This window comes from Lutjanus erythropterus, chromosome 2 (assembly GCF_056507025.1).
Source record: "Lutjanus erythropterus isolate fLutEry1 chromosome 2, fLutEry1.hap2, whole genome shotgun sequence".
NCBI lineage: Eukaryota > Metazoa > Chordata > Actinopteri > Lutjaniformes > Lutjanidae > Lutjanus > Lutjanus erythropterus.
In genome coordinates, this window is record NC_139318.1 from 16,928,769 (window position 1) to 16,945,124 (window position 16,356).

The 16,356-nt window shown below is 40.2% G+C and overlaps 1 protein-coding gene across 1 annotated transcript in view; it reads right to left on the reverse strand.

Moving 5' to 3' along the window:
• LOC146331357 (RNA-binding protein Musashi homolog 1-like) overlaps positions 1 to 13,488 on the reverse strand; it is a 33,656-nt gene extending 20,168 nt beyond the window's left edge. The window contains exons 1-4 of the mRNA XM_084729967.1: positions 13,311 to 13,488; positions 12,739 to 12,779; positions 11,979 to 12,060; positions 11,739 to 11,823 (exon numbers count right to left, since the gene is read on the reverse strand). Coding sequence (XP_084586093.1) covers positions 11,739 to 11,823; positions 11,979 to 12,060; positions 12,739 to 12,779; positions 13,311 to 13,375 — 273 coding nt within the window. The 5' untranslated portion in view covers positions 13,376 to 13,488. The remainder of the gene's footprint in view (positions 1 to 11,738; positions 11,824 to 11,978; positions 12,061 to 12,738; positions 12,780 to 13,310) is intronic.
• Positions 13,489 to 16,356: the final 2,868 nt, after the last annotated feature.

Genomic DNA, 16,356 nt, shown 5'->3' on the forward strand with positions numbered 1-16,356 from the left:
TATGTTTTTTAAATCTCACAAATCCAGACAACCTCCATTTTGGATTAGCCAGATTTGACTGCATCCATATTTCTCCCAAGTGGAATGTCTCAGCAGTGGTCAAGGTTAGAGATAAAATTAGAAGCAAATGAGTTTTGAATGAGCTGGCCTTTAATAATGCTAAATATGCAAAGCCTGGCCTGGCATTTTAAATTTGTGAGGAATCTCGTGTTATTCTCACTCAAGCCAGCGAGAGAGCTGATTTTAGGTCACAGGACCTTGTAGTGTATTATGGTCTTAGAGTTCCATCTTTGTTCTAATAATTGGATGTGTGAAGCAAAACCCCTTGTGTCTCACACGGCCGCTATCAGAGGTATTGAATTGATATTGGCAACTAAAAGGAGCCTATCAAATGGCCCGAAATAAGCACTTATTATGTGAATAATGCACACAATACAAGGGAGGGTGTTCATTCAATATTCAAGCAATCCTTTCATCTCTTTCCTGTGATAATGCCCCTGCTTCTGATGACAAATCTACGGACAAAAATATCCCACGAGGACCTTTAAGAACCTCAGATTTAACAGTGCTTCGAGAGCACAGAGCGCTGTGTAAGTAAGATGCAGCTGCAGCGTCCTTGGCTGGGATTGCAGAAGGACTTTGCACCTTGAAGTGGGACACAAAGACGAGGAGAGTCATGTCACCTCCAGCTGGTCTGAGCACAAAGACAAAGGTGACAAGGACACGCAAAGCCACCGGCGACTATTGGCGACAGCAGTGCACCAACGGAGCGCGCTCACAAACAATGACAAGACAGCATTTCTTACAGGATCTGTGCTTAGTGGCCAAATGTTACACTATAGATGTGTGGCTCTATACTGTAGCATTACTGACATGGTGACTTCTGTACTACCTGCCCCTCGTATATATAAAAGAGGAGAGAAAAAGACAGAAACAATGTAAATGACACATGCAGATGTGACCATTTCTACATGCTATATGTCTCATTGTTTAATCCCTGCAGTACTGGCGCTTCTGTTCTTCTGTACAAGACCATAATCTAAAAATACTACGTATATTATGGAAAAAAAATACAAAAAGCAAAGAACATTAAAGGAAGGAGAAGCTGCAGTGACCTCTGAAGCATCATACAATGACAGAATCACACTGGAAGACTGCTACAACAGCCAGTAATGTACATAGTCACGATTAAATATTATATTGTGCTACATTTATTTGTAAATATATATTTTTCCAATGACATGGGATGGGTTTTGTTAGGATTTTATTGATACCAATATCAGTGCTGATAGTGCTTATACATACATACATACTATATCCTTATTTATACTAATTGTCATAATTTGGTGCAAAAGACATGACATTAAAAGATGTGAAAACAGTAGGAATGGGTATCGCTATTATTTTGTTTTGATACCAAGTTTTACTGATCATTGATACTGACAGGGGAGACCCGGGGCCATAGTAAAGGGGGGCAATTGTAACATACTCAATTCCTCCACTCAGAAACAAGCTACAGTGGTAGCTTGTTTGTCTGTGTTGATGCATCTTTCTGTTAGAAAGTGAACATAGCTTGTTAAATTTAAATGCAAAATCACTTTTACCTCAGTTCAAAAAAATTGAAATGTATTAGTGCTGCACAGTTAATCGCAAAATAATCAAAATCACAATATGGCCAACTGCAATATCCAAATCAACAGAAATCGCATCTTAAGTCCCGTGGTGCTGCAGAGATCGTCTGGCCTAAAAATATTGTTTATCCACATGTAAGAAAACATATTTACACAAATGTTGCATCATCATCATTTGGCTTATGCAAATTAAGCACGTGACAAATCAAGATGCGTCATCACGTTGATGCTACAATCTTTTTCATACAATGTAATCTGATACATTCAACAGACAGATACCATGGAACAAACAGTAGAGAAAAATGACAAAATGTGTATGTTTCTTGGTATATCAGCTTATATCCCACCCATATTCAAATGTTGTCAATACACCAATGTTTCATAGCTTTTGAATGATCAAAAACTGTTTAAAAACTGTCTAAATAACAGATGGTTACCGTTACAACTAGACTAGGTTAGGCCTAATGCAATATCTGTAGTAGTGCTACTACGGCTACAGTCATGCCATGCTGTTAAAAAATCATTCCACTTCAGTGAAATAACAGAATATATCTAACATGTAATTTCTACATATCTCCATACTCAGAGGAAGGCTGTAATAAATGAAAACTAAAGCATCTATCAGACTGGCAGATTAGCCTCGAGGAAGACAGATAGGCCACAAAGCAAAAAGTAAAATGTCTTAGCCAGGTCACTGTTTGCAACACTCAGAAATAGCTCGACAATGAGAAGTGGCTCTGCGATGTAACAGTCAGCAGTCCCAAAGATGTAACTACTCAAGAATAATGTCAAAAAATCTTCCAAGGAAGAAAAAAAGTTGCTCTTCCCAGACTTGACAAAGAAGAGTTATGACTGAGTGTTCAGTGAAACGGTCTGACTAACATCCTGCTTCATGACATCCAACCTCCGCTCCATCTAGGTAGCATAGTGACGGCAGAGAGCCTACAATATGATTTAAGGTGGTTTAGCTTTTAAGACTAGACTAATCTACGACCAATAGTCACCTCATGTGGCCCAGCGCGTCCACCACTGTGTTACAAACTGGAAAACAAAAATAAAAAAAAAATATAATGTCAAATCAATAGATAGATAGAGAGAGGGAGGTAAAAGGAAAAGAGCGTGAAAATGAGAAAGCACAGGGAGAAAGAGGAGGCATTCATTTGGAAAACAGGAGTCAGCCCATGAGAAAGTGGGCCTGTCCAGTGTAGCGGTGCAGCGGGGCCGTCCCAGCAGGCAGCCCCTCTGATTTCATTAATTAACAGGACAAAGAGTACAAAACAGATGGGCCCGTAGAGGAACTGGGGCTCCCGTGCTACCCCCACAGGCACACATACACTCACCAGCACCCACATAATGCACAAACATAAACACCAACACACGCATAGAAAAGTGACACATATGTAATTATATAGGCAATAAAACATAAAAAAAACCACACACACACACATGTTAATCCACCTCTTCCATACTACTGACAACAGGGCTGGGTCACACCAACAAGGATAACCTTTAAAACTAAAACAGGGTTTAACTTTGAATTATGTTGCACCAAACATTTAAAACTAACTAGCTTAAAAAAAAGATCAGTTCAGATTCAGATCAGATCAGTAAGTTCAGTTTAAACCCTCTTTAAACCCTTAGTTTAGTTTTTAGTCTGAACCTAGATTAAATTTAATTCTGTTGAGCCAAAACTTTAAAGTCCAATTTAAAATGCGATCCAGTATTAATTTTAAACTTACAGTTAAAACGATTTAACTTTTCTAAAATCTCGGCCCTTTTGAGATGGATTGAGCAAAAGCTTCTCTAAGAAAGTTAAGGAACAAACTCAACCTAACTGAGTTTTAAGATGCAACTCTTCTTTCTTTAACTTCAACTGATCCATCAAAGCAGTCTCCTTTTTTTCTTTGCTTTTTTACTTTGCTCTTGTAGTTACTATTATTTGGCTGTATTACCCCATCAATTTGTCTATGAAGTGCTGAGTCATCATGAGTAGGCTAACTAACTTTTTAGCCAGCAAGCAAACAATGTAATCTTTCGTTAAGTTTTTACTAGCCAACAAACAATGTAGTATTCTGTTAACTTTAAGATAGCTAGAAATGTAACATTTTGTTATACAGACCAGCTGAAAGTTAATCATTTGAACAGGTACGCAAGCATCTCCATATTGATTAAACTGTATTTAGTTTCAGTTTACATCAATAAACTAAACAAACTAAACAAAGATTTCCTTTCAAATGTGCAACAGAGCTTTGGTTAATTACAATTCTGGATTTATTCTCTTTAAACCAAGTTTTGCTAAACTTAACTCATATAAGAACTAATCTGGGGGTAAATTAGTCTTTGTTGATGCAACCCAGTCTAAGTGTATTGTCATCATGCATATAGACATTCAAGCTCTGACGCATCGTCCAACCTGCCAAGACATTCTTGCAACAAAATGGCAAACACCCACACTGATAAAAAGGCACCACAGGCTGCCCCATTATGGCAATATAATCAATATAAGCTAAACAAAAAGCTATAAACAGAGGAGGAGACAAAAGGAGCTGGCATGTCAATGCATGCACACAGAGTGAGACAGAGAGAGAGAGACTTGGTTTGGACTTAGGCCAGCAGGGTCAATCTGCACAGCTGAACAATGGCACAGTAATTAGTTAACGAAGCTCACTAATGAGGACCCCCCCCCCCAATCCCAACCCCATCCCTACCCCTGTAACCCTGTGAAGGCGCCTAGCCAGGGTGGTTGTTCGTGAGTGGTGGCGGTGAGGGGATTTGGGGTTGTGCATATGTAGCATGTAGACAGAGAACCCTGGATCCACCTTCAGAGCAGTTCCAGGCTTTATCCCCAGATCTGAGGCCGCATGGCCACGCACGGACCTCGGAAGCCCAATCCAGTTTGTTTCCTTCAATCCGATTAGTTGCTTTTCAGATCTATACTAATTACAGCACGAGAGCTGGGCCTCCCGCTCTCCTCTCCTCCACCTTCTCCATCCCCCTCTCTAGTTTTGTCCACGTCAGCATTAACGGTTAATCTCCAGTCAGGAGCAAGGACCTAGCATCTCCACTCCCCACTAACCAGGTGTTAGACCAGTAGCCACAACAGACTGGAGCGCCAGTGGTCCACAGAGGCCGGAGCTACTAACATGTGTTGTTAGTACAGGGACATGAACATTGAGGAAAGCAGCTATATTAGCACCATGCTGATGACTACTACTGTACCTTCACAGGCAGGCGTGCAATTATCACCTACTGTAACACACTTTGAAAAGGGCATTGCTGTTTAATTGGTGTAAAAAAAAAAAAAGAAAACAAAGGATCTTCTGTATGTTCCTTGTTTTTGCCATTTCCTTCTATAAAAAGATGTTGTTTAAAATAATGTTAGTTCAATGTTACACTTTTCAGGGTATTTTTGGGACGTCAGTTAGTTATAACACATTACTAACCAGGGTTGGGCATCAAGAACCGATTGCAAATTCCAAAGGTATCATTAAGAATTTCTATTTTCAATTCTTCTTATGGATTCATGTGCTGCCAACAGCTACCATATATAGACATTTGTCTTACTGAATTGTGAGTCTAGCATCATTCTCAGTTAACCTACTGAACCATTGCGAAGTTTGACTAGCAGGTGAATAGTCTAAAGTTAGAGAATACTCTGTTACAAAACCCTTTACAAGGAGAGACTATATGCTGAACAGTTATTTGGCTTTAAAATAATTGAAACCATGTTAAAGAAGCAGCACAAATCACGACATTGGCCCCCAGCCTCAGAGGACAGAAGAGCTGAGTGGATTAAAAACTTTATTTTTGACAACAACATGGGTGTGGATTTTACCTCACTGGACTACCAGCCAGTAACTGTTCAACCTCAATGATGGTCCACGACCTGACTTCAGACTTTAAAGCTGTATGTTGTTTTATTATTATTGTAATATTGATGGACAGTCAAAAGAAACTGTGTTAATGTTAAGCTGTGTTTGAAGCAACTAATAAAACAAGATGCTGGGACCGTTAACTTTGCTATTGTGTGGAGGCTGTGTGTGTGTGTTTGTGTTGCTGCTATATGTAAATGTCATATACATAGACAGGCCCTGATGGAAATGATATAACAATGTGTGAAAAAGAAATGGTCAAACTGCAGGAATTAATTTGCCTGGCAACACTGTGTAACTTTGATTAACACCATTTAGGCTAGCAGGTAGAGTGCACTGTGGCTGATGTAGTTAATCTAGAGACTATGGGCAGGTTTTTCCCTCCATCGACCAAATAATTGGTTGAAGAGCAGGTACAATTACAGTCGACCAAGATTTTCTTGGGATGGCTAGAGCCCTTGATGATGTCCACAAATGTCTTGCTTTGTCCACAACCCAAAGATATTCAGTTTACTGTCATAAAACCAGAAAATATTCACATTTGAGAAACTGAAATCACTAACTAATCATTACAGCTCTACTCACGTGCATTGATATTCTCTTACACTCTGACTAAGCACTATGAATAAGGCTAAAGAAAAAAGTTTATTTATCATCAGAACTGAGAAAATGCACAATAATCCATCACTTACTCATCTCAATCCGTGAATCTAAACCGTGTTGACAAATCTGAAGTCACAAGTCACAAATGATCCTTTCTCTCATCTAAAAACTGTCAAAATAATTGCACCACAAGTAATAACACTCCAAAATCTAAAACTACCTTGCACTAATCTGAGTGAATGAGACATGGGGGCATTTCAGAAAATATCTGGCCTCATCTCTTCTTCTTCCCGTAACTGGTTCCAGTGAAGTATCTCTCTGAGAAAACAAATACCAGTTGTGCCCTTCTTCTCCGTCCAGGGAAACACAACAGCACGCCACTGCTGCCCTAAGGCCATATTCGGCCCCGACAGGAAATCTAACCTCAAACCAAAACAACAACCTCAACAGACCTCACTCTAAAAACAACTGACAACCTTTTATTTAGTGCATGTACTTTCGTAGCCACACAGGTACGGACAGTAACCATAATATCCAATCAGTAATCAGTATGCGGCTTTTGCTTTCTAAAGCTGGATAAAACAAAACCGGACTGTAAATGTTTAATACCACGTGTAACCAGCGGTATGGACCTTGCACCAGTTCATGTAGGTTGCTTCTCATCCTGTGTGTGTACTGACACAGTACCCTGTTGCTCTGTTGCATCTCTTTCATTCACCTTCCTCGTCTCTCCACTTCCTGCTTCAGGCCTTGTAGCGTCTTTTCTCGCAAACCAAAGGCTCAGCATAAAAAGGAAACAAGAAATCAGAGCATCAAATGTTCAATACTCCTCCTCATTCCAGAGAGGGATGTCTTTCTCACATCTCATTCTGATCAAACAGTTATCCTCCTCTAAACTGTGGGGAGAGGGAGAGGAGAGTCCAGGTGTTAGAGAATGTAAGATAAGATATAGAAATAATTCAAATGGAGCAGGTTACACAAAGGTTGGTGCAAAAAATATACACTAGTAGATTTTATAAAAAATTCAGTCTGTCGCCACAGAATCTGACCCTCCATTGATTCAAAGCTGCTGTGAGTCTTAAAAAATAACCCTTGAAAGGCTTCATTAATTATTTAAAACCAAAAAAAGGTAGTGTTCGGTACTGTTCAAAATTTTTGGTACCTGAACCAATACCTTGACTTCGTACCAGTTGCTGAATGATACTTTTTTGATACCAATTTCCAATTTAGCAAAATGAAAATTACATTACACACTAAGGTACTATAACTCACTTAAACAGAAGAAGCTGTTCAAAGACCTGGGAGCACCTGGAGGAATTGATTTTACTCTGAACACTTTGTGAAACCTGGATAACTGCACTAAAATGAAGAAACTGATGAAAGCCCAACCGATATATCAGGTGACCGATTTTTCCAGCCTGACAAAGGCCTATCACAGCAGCATTGTTATATATCAGTATATGTTGTCAGTATACGTGCGTATATGAAGGCCTTTTTTGACAAGTCATAATGCCGGTTGTATTTATTTGTTAGTTTATATGCGGCCTTTTATGAATATTTGGTCCTATTTCTTATTTAGGTTTAATATATACATATATTTTGCTCTATGTCTGCTTTTTTATAGTTATATATAATTACTGAAAATAAAGTTGAAAGTTTACTGATTCAGTGCCCTCATATAATTATGATATAATTAAATACATGAAAGTATAAACTGCAAAGTGTCCTTCCTGCTGTACACATCTTTTATCACAAGTAGAGCTACAATCATTATAATTATCAATTAATCGATTATCAATTGATAATTATATTGATCGCTAACTATTCCGATAAACCCATTAATCACTTTGAGTCATTTTTTAAGATTTTTTTTTCCTGCTTCCAGCTTCTTTGAAATTAATACATTTCTTTACCTCTATGACACCAAACTGAATATCTTAAAGTAAGGAACAAAAAAAGGACAGGACAAGACGTCGCCTTGGACTTTGAGAAACACCATATATTGACATTTCATTGACCAAAGAACAAATTAATTAATCAAAGAAATCATCAACAAAATAATTGACAATGAAAATAAATGTTAGTTGCAGCACTGGAAATGTAACAGTGAGGTTTGTGGCATAACAAATATTTTGGATTATCCTTCATTATTTACAACCATAAAACAGCGTCTGGCGATAGGAATGAGCCGTTTTGCTGCTGCACAATCTTTGCTCATTTTGCACCAGTGTTTTTTTATTTATTGTTGAAGAATAGGGCTGCAAAATTAATATAAATATTATAGAAATCACAATATGGCCAAGTGCAATATGCAAATTGCAGAAGCTGTTTTTTGATAAATGTAAAATGTGTAACAATACAGCATTATAATGATGTACTGTAGTGCTGCAGAGATGCCCTGGCCTCCAAATATCCAGATGTTTGAAAAGATGTTTACTGGGTACAGAACCCAACAAATGTCAGATAATTATGATTTAATAGGTCTTTTCAGTAAAAATGAAAACTGTGATTAAAAAAATGATCATTCCCACTAATTGTGACTCATATTGCAATACCAAAATATGTCAAAATAGCTGCAATGTGATTTTTTCACCGTATTTTGCAGCTTTTTTGTAGAATCAGGCTATGAGCAACAGAAACGACAGTTTAAGTCACTGTTATCTTTAACAATACAGCCCTTGCAAATCTGAGAGATTTGCAAACACACAGGAAAGAAAAACAACCTGGGCTCTTCTTATTTCCAAAATGGGACGACAAAATGGCAACCATACCCCCTGTTTTAAACGCCTGGTTGGATAAATGGTACCGCGGCGTGCTTCCTCCGCAGACTGCTGCCACAACAACCTGAGCAACCAAAGCTGCATTTGAGTGGGGCACATTATTATTGTTTAGCCTTGTGCTGTATTTTGGTTTATAATAGGGCAACGCCTAACCCCACCAGTAGCCTGCCAAGCTGAGCTTCCAAAAACCCTCTGCCTCCAAACTAATGTTCACATCATACACACAGACACACACACATGGTCTGGCTCTCAAGACTGCTGTACCTAGTTTTAATAGGTAATATGACTCACTGAGTAACACTTCACAGTTTCTTAGAACTTATTTCCAAGCAAACTGAAAAAAAATGGTCAGATTACCAGCAGCAGCACTTATTTTCAGGTTTTATGCAAGTTTCAAAAAGATAATTTTAAGACTCCTTAAGACCATTATGAAGGCAATACCTATTTCACGTCCATACTCGCAAAGGTATATGAAGGATAAACGAGGACCCATAACTCCTCGCAAAGCAAATTAATTTATTTTTGACTGGTGTTTAACTACGGCGTGTTAAGTCCAGGGCATCACTTTAGTGGTTACTTGTTCTATGTTGGTTTTGTTTTGTAATTGTTGCAGTGTGATCGGTACAAATTTATCCTCCCAAAAACCAATTTAAAAGAACAACTGAAGTTGATGCAACCACATAAAAATAATTTTGCAGTCTAATCAATTATTAAGACCTAAAAAAATCATATTTAAGACACTTAAAGACATTGCAAGGCCTAAAATTCAGATTATGGGATTTTAGACTTTTTAAGGACACAAATACCTTGATTTTGTAATTAAAGTTATAGTGCAACTGTGCAGAAAGATCCAACTTTGCAATTCAAGCCAATTATTTAAAAAACACCCAAAACACAGACGCACACACAAACTAAGAGTAAAGGTCTGCCATGACGTAACACTGTCAGTGTGTGTGTGTGTCAGGAGCTCTGCTACCCAACCGAGCCGAGTGTCTTAAGTTAATGCAAAATAGCTGAGAAGTTGTTATGGAGACATAAATCCCATCAGGCTGTGCAGTTACAGCACTGTCTCCTGTGGCCGGCGTCACCCCCGGCAACAGGCTTGCTCCAACAACTAACCAACTCTACCTTTCTCCACCCCTGAGCTCTCCGCTGCCTTTCTGTGCCACCAATTTTCACTCTCAAATGATCCTATTGTGTGTGTGTGGAAGCTTATGTGTGTATATGTGTGCCTGTATGTGCGTGTGTGCGGTTAGGAAAGGCCACAATCTGACGAAGACACACCCAGCAGTCACCCATTTCTACTGGAACCAATCTACATGACCAAGACAGCAGCATTCACACCTTCATAGATATGTAAATCTGAGTCAGCAGCTTTGAATCTCACCAAACTACACACCACAGGGATTCACATACGTCCTCATGCAACTGTCCTCTGTAGAGACATTATGTAGCTTAACACAAGCATACTGTGTGCTCTGACCTCTATTTGGTGACTGATTTGTCCCATTTACCCACATTTGAATTTTCACGTGTTGCTAGTGTAGGAGGAGAAATCAGAGAGAAGCCCCCTGATCACAACAGCAGTCGTTCAAAATACACCACAGCACTGTAGGTTACAGCAATATTTAAAGGGGCAGTTTGGATTATTTGATGTGTGGTTGTATGAGGTACTTAATCAGTAGTCACTGCTGTGGGCAGGGTCAGCAGCAAAATGTATTTTAGCCAATTAAAAAAGGTCAATGTAAAAAATATCGATCGGTTTAATTGTACGCTATAGTTAGAATGTTCTCGCTGTTTACTTTTCCATCAGAGCACACTTTCTGATAGGAAACCGTTGTTATGTAAGCCAAATATCGCTCTCTGAAAACCAACCAAACTCCATAGGCGAAAGCAATAATCATACATCACAGAACACAGCAGTTTCTGGTCCGTCGCTACCTTGATTGGTTAGTTTGTTTGTGTTATTGGGTGATTTCTGTGCTTTAAAAGGATAATTCAGATTCAGCAAAGTCACACGATAACACAAACAGATCGAGGCAGCAGAAGACCTGCAACTGCCAGGTAAAATCAGTGATTTCTCCTATGGAGTTTGGTTGGTTTGGATGAAGTTATATTTGCCCTCTATAACAGCAGTTTTCTGTCAGAAAGAGCCGCCTGGTGACAAAGTAAAGTGGTGAAAACATTCAAAATACAGCGTACACAACAGATTTTTTTTAGGCTGATCTTTTTAAGCAGCTAAAATACCTTCCGTGTTGGTGCCCCTACTTGCATCTCCCTACTTGGGGCATGTCGATCGCTATATACTGTAGGTAACACACTGACTATCAATAATTACCTAACACAACTCTGCATCAAATATTTCAAACTTAGAGTCAGTAGGACCTCACAGACTGGGGAAACTTTTGTAGATTTTTAGTTTCCTTGTCACAGACTTCCCCCCTGACATCAGTTAGGGAACCAAGACCACACTGTTTCCTTCCCTTCAAACTTTCTCTTCTTTTCTGCCACTAACTAGAAAACTACTGTTATTTTCTATCAAGAAAAAAACTTGCAAGCTCTTTGCTGCATAAACCCTTTGAGGGTTTCTGCAAGGGGCTCCTACCCCATTCAGGTCCCCAGGTAACCATGGCAATGAAGACCAAGAAAGAACGCTTTCATGTTGGCGCCCTGAACCGGGATTTGGAGGGGGAAATGAGCAGAGAGAGGAGGAGGAGGAGAAGGAGGAGGAGGAAGAGGAGGGGGGGCTGCTACTCCAAAAACTCAACTTTACAAGCCCATACGGTGGGAGGCAAAATGCACAACATGCTACACAGAATCTGAAAACTCAACTGGCAGCATCCACAACTCACCGTCTTAGAGTCCAACTCGTGTCTGTTTTGCGCCAAAACCTTTTCCACACCGGCTTGTTCTGCGTATGTTACAAACCCAAAGCCCCTGGAAAGGAAAAGTCACAGAAAATGAGAGGCAATTCTGCTTTAAAAATCAGAATGCAAGCTCACAGCTTCTTAAAAACAAGCCTCATGGAAAAGCATGCAAGCGCATGAGGCATCCAGTGATAGGACGGCGGTGCGTACACGCCTCCTTCTTACCTCGACCGCTTGGTAACGGGATCCCGCATCACCATACACTCCTTCACCTCGCCAAATTTACAGAAGTACTCCTTCAAGCCCTCTGCAGAGACACCAAAGAGAGAAATGTGGTTAAACACATCCAGATATTAGACAGGCCCCGGTGAGGTGAGGCGATGTGCTGCCTGGCAGTGGCTGGAGAGAGACAATGGGGGTCGGGGCGGACCACGTTGTGTGTTTGTGTCCCTCTCCAGAGACTGTACTCACACACACACACACACGTCCTATCTGGCCATTCAGCATAATAGCCCATTAGGGCCCACAAACAAAGCTACACTTGGTGGTGGCGATTGCTGTTTTGACACAGCGGCAGCAGCAGAAGCAGCAGCAGCAGCGGGATAATAACACAAGAACAAACTGTATTTACGCACAGGCAGCCTGCGCTCTTAAAATAAATGAATGGATTCCAGAGCAACAATAAGAAAAACATCAATATAACGCTCAGTAATCGATTACTTTTCCTATAAATGCCCTTGTGAGTTCTGTGCACAGGAAAAAGGGCAGACAAAGTGGGTGAATGTGCATGCATTTCCCCGTGTTAATCTCCCTGCGTCTCGGCAAGTCTAAATCCTAAGAGCTGATCCTTACTGAAAAGGAGGCTTTGATTTAACTATTTGTAGTGTTCCTCCTTAACTTCACGGGTTAATGTGCGAGATAATATGAAAGAGTAAACAAGAGGCTTTCATTCAGACTTATTAAAGTAGCGTGCGGGACAGCTCACCTTGTGTTGTCTGCCAACTCAGACCCCCGATGAACATTTTGCTGAATGAGAGGAAACACAAGCCGTAAGTCACATAGAAAAACACGCGTTTTTCACAACACAACACACGCACACTCGCCGAGGGGAAACTAATGGGGGGGATAATGTGTAATATAGCATCAATAAAGTAAGAATAAAGCATCGGCCATGTTGCGAAGTCACCAATCGGCCAGTCGGGCCGTTATAATCCCCTAGAGGAGGAGAAAAAAGGAGAGGATTTTCCAGATGATGGAGGGAGAAGTTGAAATGTGGCCTTCTTCTTCTGGAGGAAAAGCAAGATAAATAAACAAACAAGAGGAGGAGGAGAGGAGGGGGAAAACAGGCGTCTGTGTCTCCTCTGCTCAGTGGATCCATCCCACACACACACACACACATACAGATATATCCACACACACACACACACACACACACACACAGCGTGCTTGTCTTTTGTCTCGGCGCGGCTCCGCTCAACTCAACTAAAGTCCAAGGTGAACTCAAGCCGGGCCGAGAGGCGAGCAAAAAGGCAGGCGAGGCGGTGCTGAGGCTGTTACCAGGGGTCGTGGGGGGAGTTGTCCGTGCCGGAGGACAGGCTGCTCTGGCTCCCTTCCGTATCCATTCTGCTCTCCGCTGGTATATTCCCGCACTGTGAGGCGAGGAGAGGCAGTGAAGCTCCACTGCTGCTGCTGCTGCTGCTCCAGACTCAGGGGCGGGCAGCCGAGAGGAGGGAGAGGAGAGGAGGGAGGGGAGAGCAGAGGAGAGAGGAGGGAGAGGTGGGGGTGGGGTGGTTAAAAGGAGGAGGGGTGAGCGAGGAAACACACACACACACGCATGCATACACGCTCAGAGAGAAGCTCCGCCTCCTCTACCTCGTTTTCCCGTAGCCTGCTGCCTGCCTACCCCAGCCTCGGACCTCCCTCCTCCCTCCCTCCCTCCTCCCTCCCTCCCTGCCTGCCTCGCTGCTGCACGTTGCCTGTCTTTATTCATGCTGCCAGTGGCGCTCTCTCTGTAGTGTTTCCCCGCCGTTCTTGTCATTGGTTGATCACATCAGCATTAAATATCAGCATTAAAGCGTTTTGAATGCTTGGAGGTCCGTAGTAGCCTTTTCTCGTAATTCAATATTGTAGCAGTCAAAACAGAAAACAGATCTAGAAGTGAAAACACATGGGAACCAATTTAAAAGACATACAGGAGCAGCATCTGTGAAAGACATGTTTAGTGACTGTTCCATATTAATTAACACACAGCTGGATTTAAAGCATTACTGATGGAAAATGATTTGCTAGATGAGATCTCAGGTGAAATGAGGGAGGATACTTCCTCCCAGACACTAGATTACTTAAAACAGCTAGTTGGATATGAAGTCTGTTAGATTACATTGAGGTCAACAAGGTCAACAAGGGATTACGTCATGTCACCTTATTTTACATTTCAGTGTGTTGTTATTTTACAGTATGTTAGCCTATCTTATAGTTTATCTTACAATATGTTGTGTAACAGTATGTTATGTTACATTATTTTATTTTATTCTGTTAGGATATATTATGTGAGATGCCAAATATGTTACTGTAACTGATGTTAAAAGATATTTGATGTGATTTTTAATGTGTTGAGGTTTCTATAATAAAATGTATGTGGTTTTATGATATGTTATGCTAGATGCTATCATACAGTATGTTACTGTAATGTGATGTGATCGTATATGATGTAATGTGATGTAATTTTAAGTGATGTGATGCAATGTGATTTTATATAATGAATATGATTTGATTTTATATGACATTAATTGATTTGATTTTTGATGGTATGTGATTTTATGATGTGATGTCATCTCATGATGTAATGTGGGGTGATATCTCATGACATAATGTGATGGAATCTTACATGTGATCTTATACAGTATATGATATTGTTATATATGATGTGATCCGAGTTATAATTTCATATTGTGTGATTTATATGATAAAATGTGATGTGATTTTATATCATGGAATGTGGTGTGTTATGTTAGATGCCATAATATGCTAATGTAACTGTAAGTTAAATGAGATGTGATGTGATCTTATGTGATGTAACATGATTTCTCATATGATGTGATGTGATCTTATGTGATGTAATGTGATTTTATATGATGTAACATGATTTCTCATATGATGTGATGTGATCTTATATATTATATGTAATGTGATGTGACTTTTTATAAGATGTGATGAGATGTCTCATAACATGTAATTTGATGTGATATGTTCTTGCATGATGTAATGTAACTTGACATGATCCTATATGATGTAAGGTGATGTGATATGTTATGTAAGACACAATAATGTTACTATAAGTGATGTTAAATGAGATCTGAAGTGATGTGATCATATATGATGTCATGTGATGTAATATGATTTATATGATGTAATCTTATATGTTGTAATGTTTTGTGATGTGATCTTACATGACGTAATTTGATATATATATATCATATTATGTGTTGTTATATGACATATTGTGGTTTGATTACACAATGCAATGTGATCCTGATGTGAGATGCTATGTCATGATGTGTGTATTCATTCACATCCAACTATAATCCAGCACATGTATTAATTCATTTTTAACTTGTTTATAGTCACCTCCAGGATTCATTTTCATCATCATCAACACTGATTCAACATCCACAAATCTTCCAAAGCCTCAATTCAACCTTCTCCATCCATCAATCATGCTTGCTTGGTCCAACCCTCATCCCACCTGTTCCTTCTGCCCAGATCTTATCCTCAATCCATCACATCCAAAACAGCTGTGATCACCACTCTACATACTTCATCCACTTCTTGCCCAGTCACAGTTCAGCCTTCATTTAAACCTGATCTTACCCACTCCCCCTCTCTTTCTTTCACCCCACGTGACAGGCTGTCCTAACCAGCTAAGTGGAAGATTAGCGGCATTACCTCTAAGTCAGCCATTCTCTCTGCCAGGGCAAAACCTGGTCAGCTGAGCAGTTTCGTCACATACCTCAGCTGCTCTAACAAAAGTGAAACAAGTGCTCAGTGAAATGCACTTGCTTAACTCATCAGACTGTGAACTTGATACACAGGAAAACCAAAATCTCATAGCACACACACATAACACAGTCAAAAATGATTTCTTACACTCATAGATCACATAGGTTTGGGGCCTTTTTGAAGAAGATCAAAGGTAACAAGCAGAGATTTATAGTTTTCTGTAGTTTGGATACTGTAATCTGATTACAGCAGCACAGAATATCACTTCAAATTAAATAACTGCATGGGTGTGAAACAACTTAAAAGTGCGCCCAACTCAGAGAACCAAAAAAGACGATTTCCTGTGCACCTGACTAAAAGTTTTTGGTAATGATGAGTTAACATTCCCAGCACCACATGATGATCTGTGCATGTGCTGGTTCTGAGATGGCCCGCAGGGTGTTTGTGTGTGTGTGTGTGTGGCAGTGGGGGGAAGTCAGTGAGGGGAGGCAGATCAGGGGGAGGGTGTGACTGTGGGCTGGTGGACCATAGCGAGAGAACAGTATGTAGGACAAGGCCTTGCACTAGCTAACCTATCCTGGCTAGAGCCATGGTTGGGCGTGCT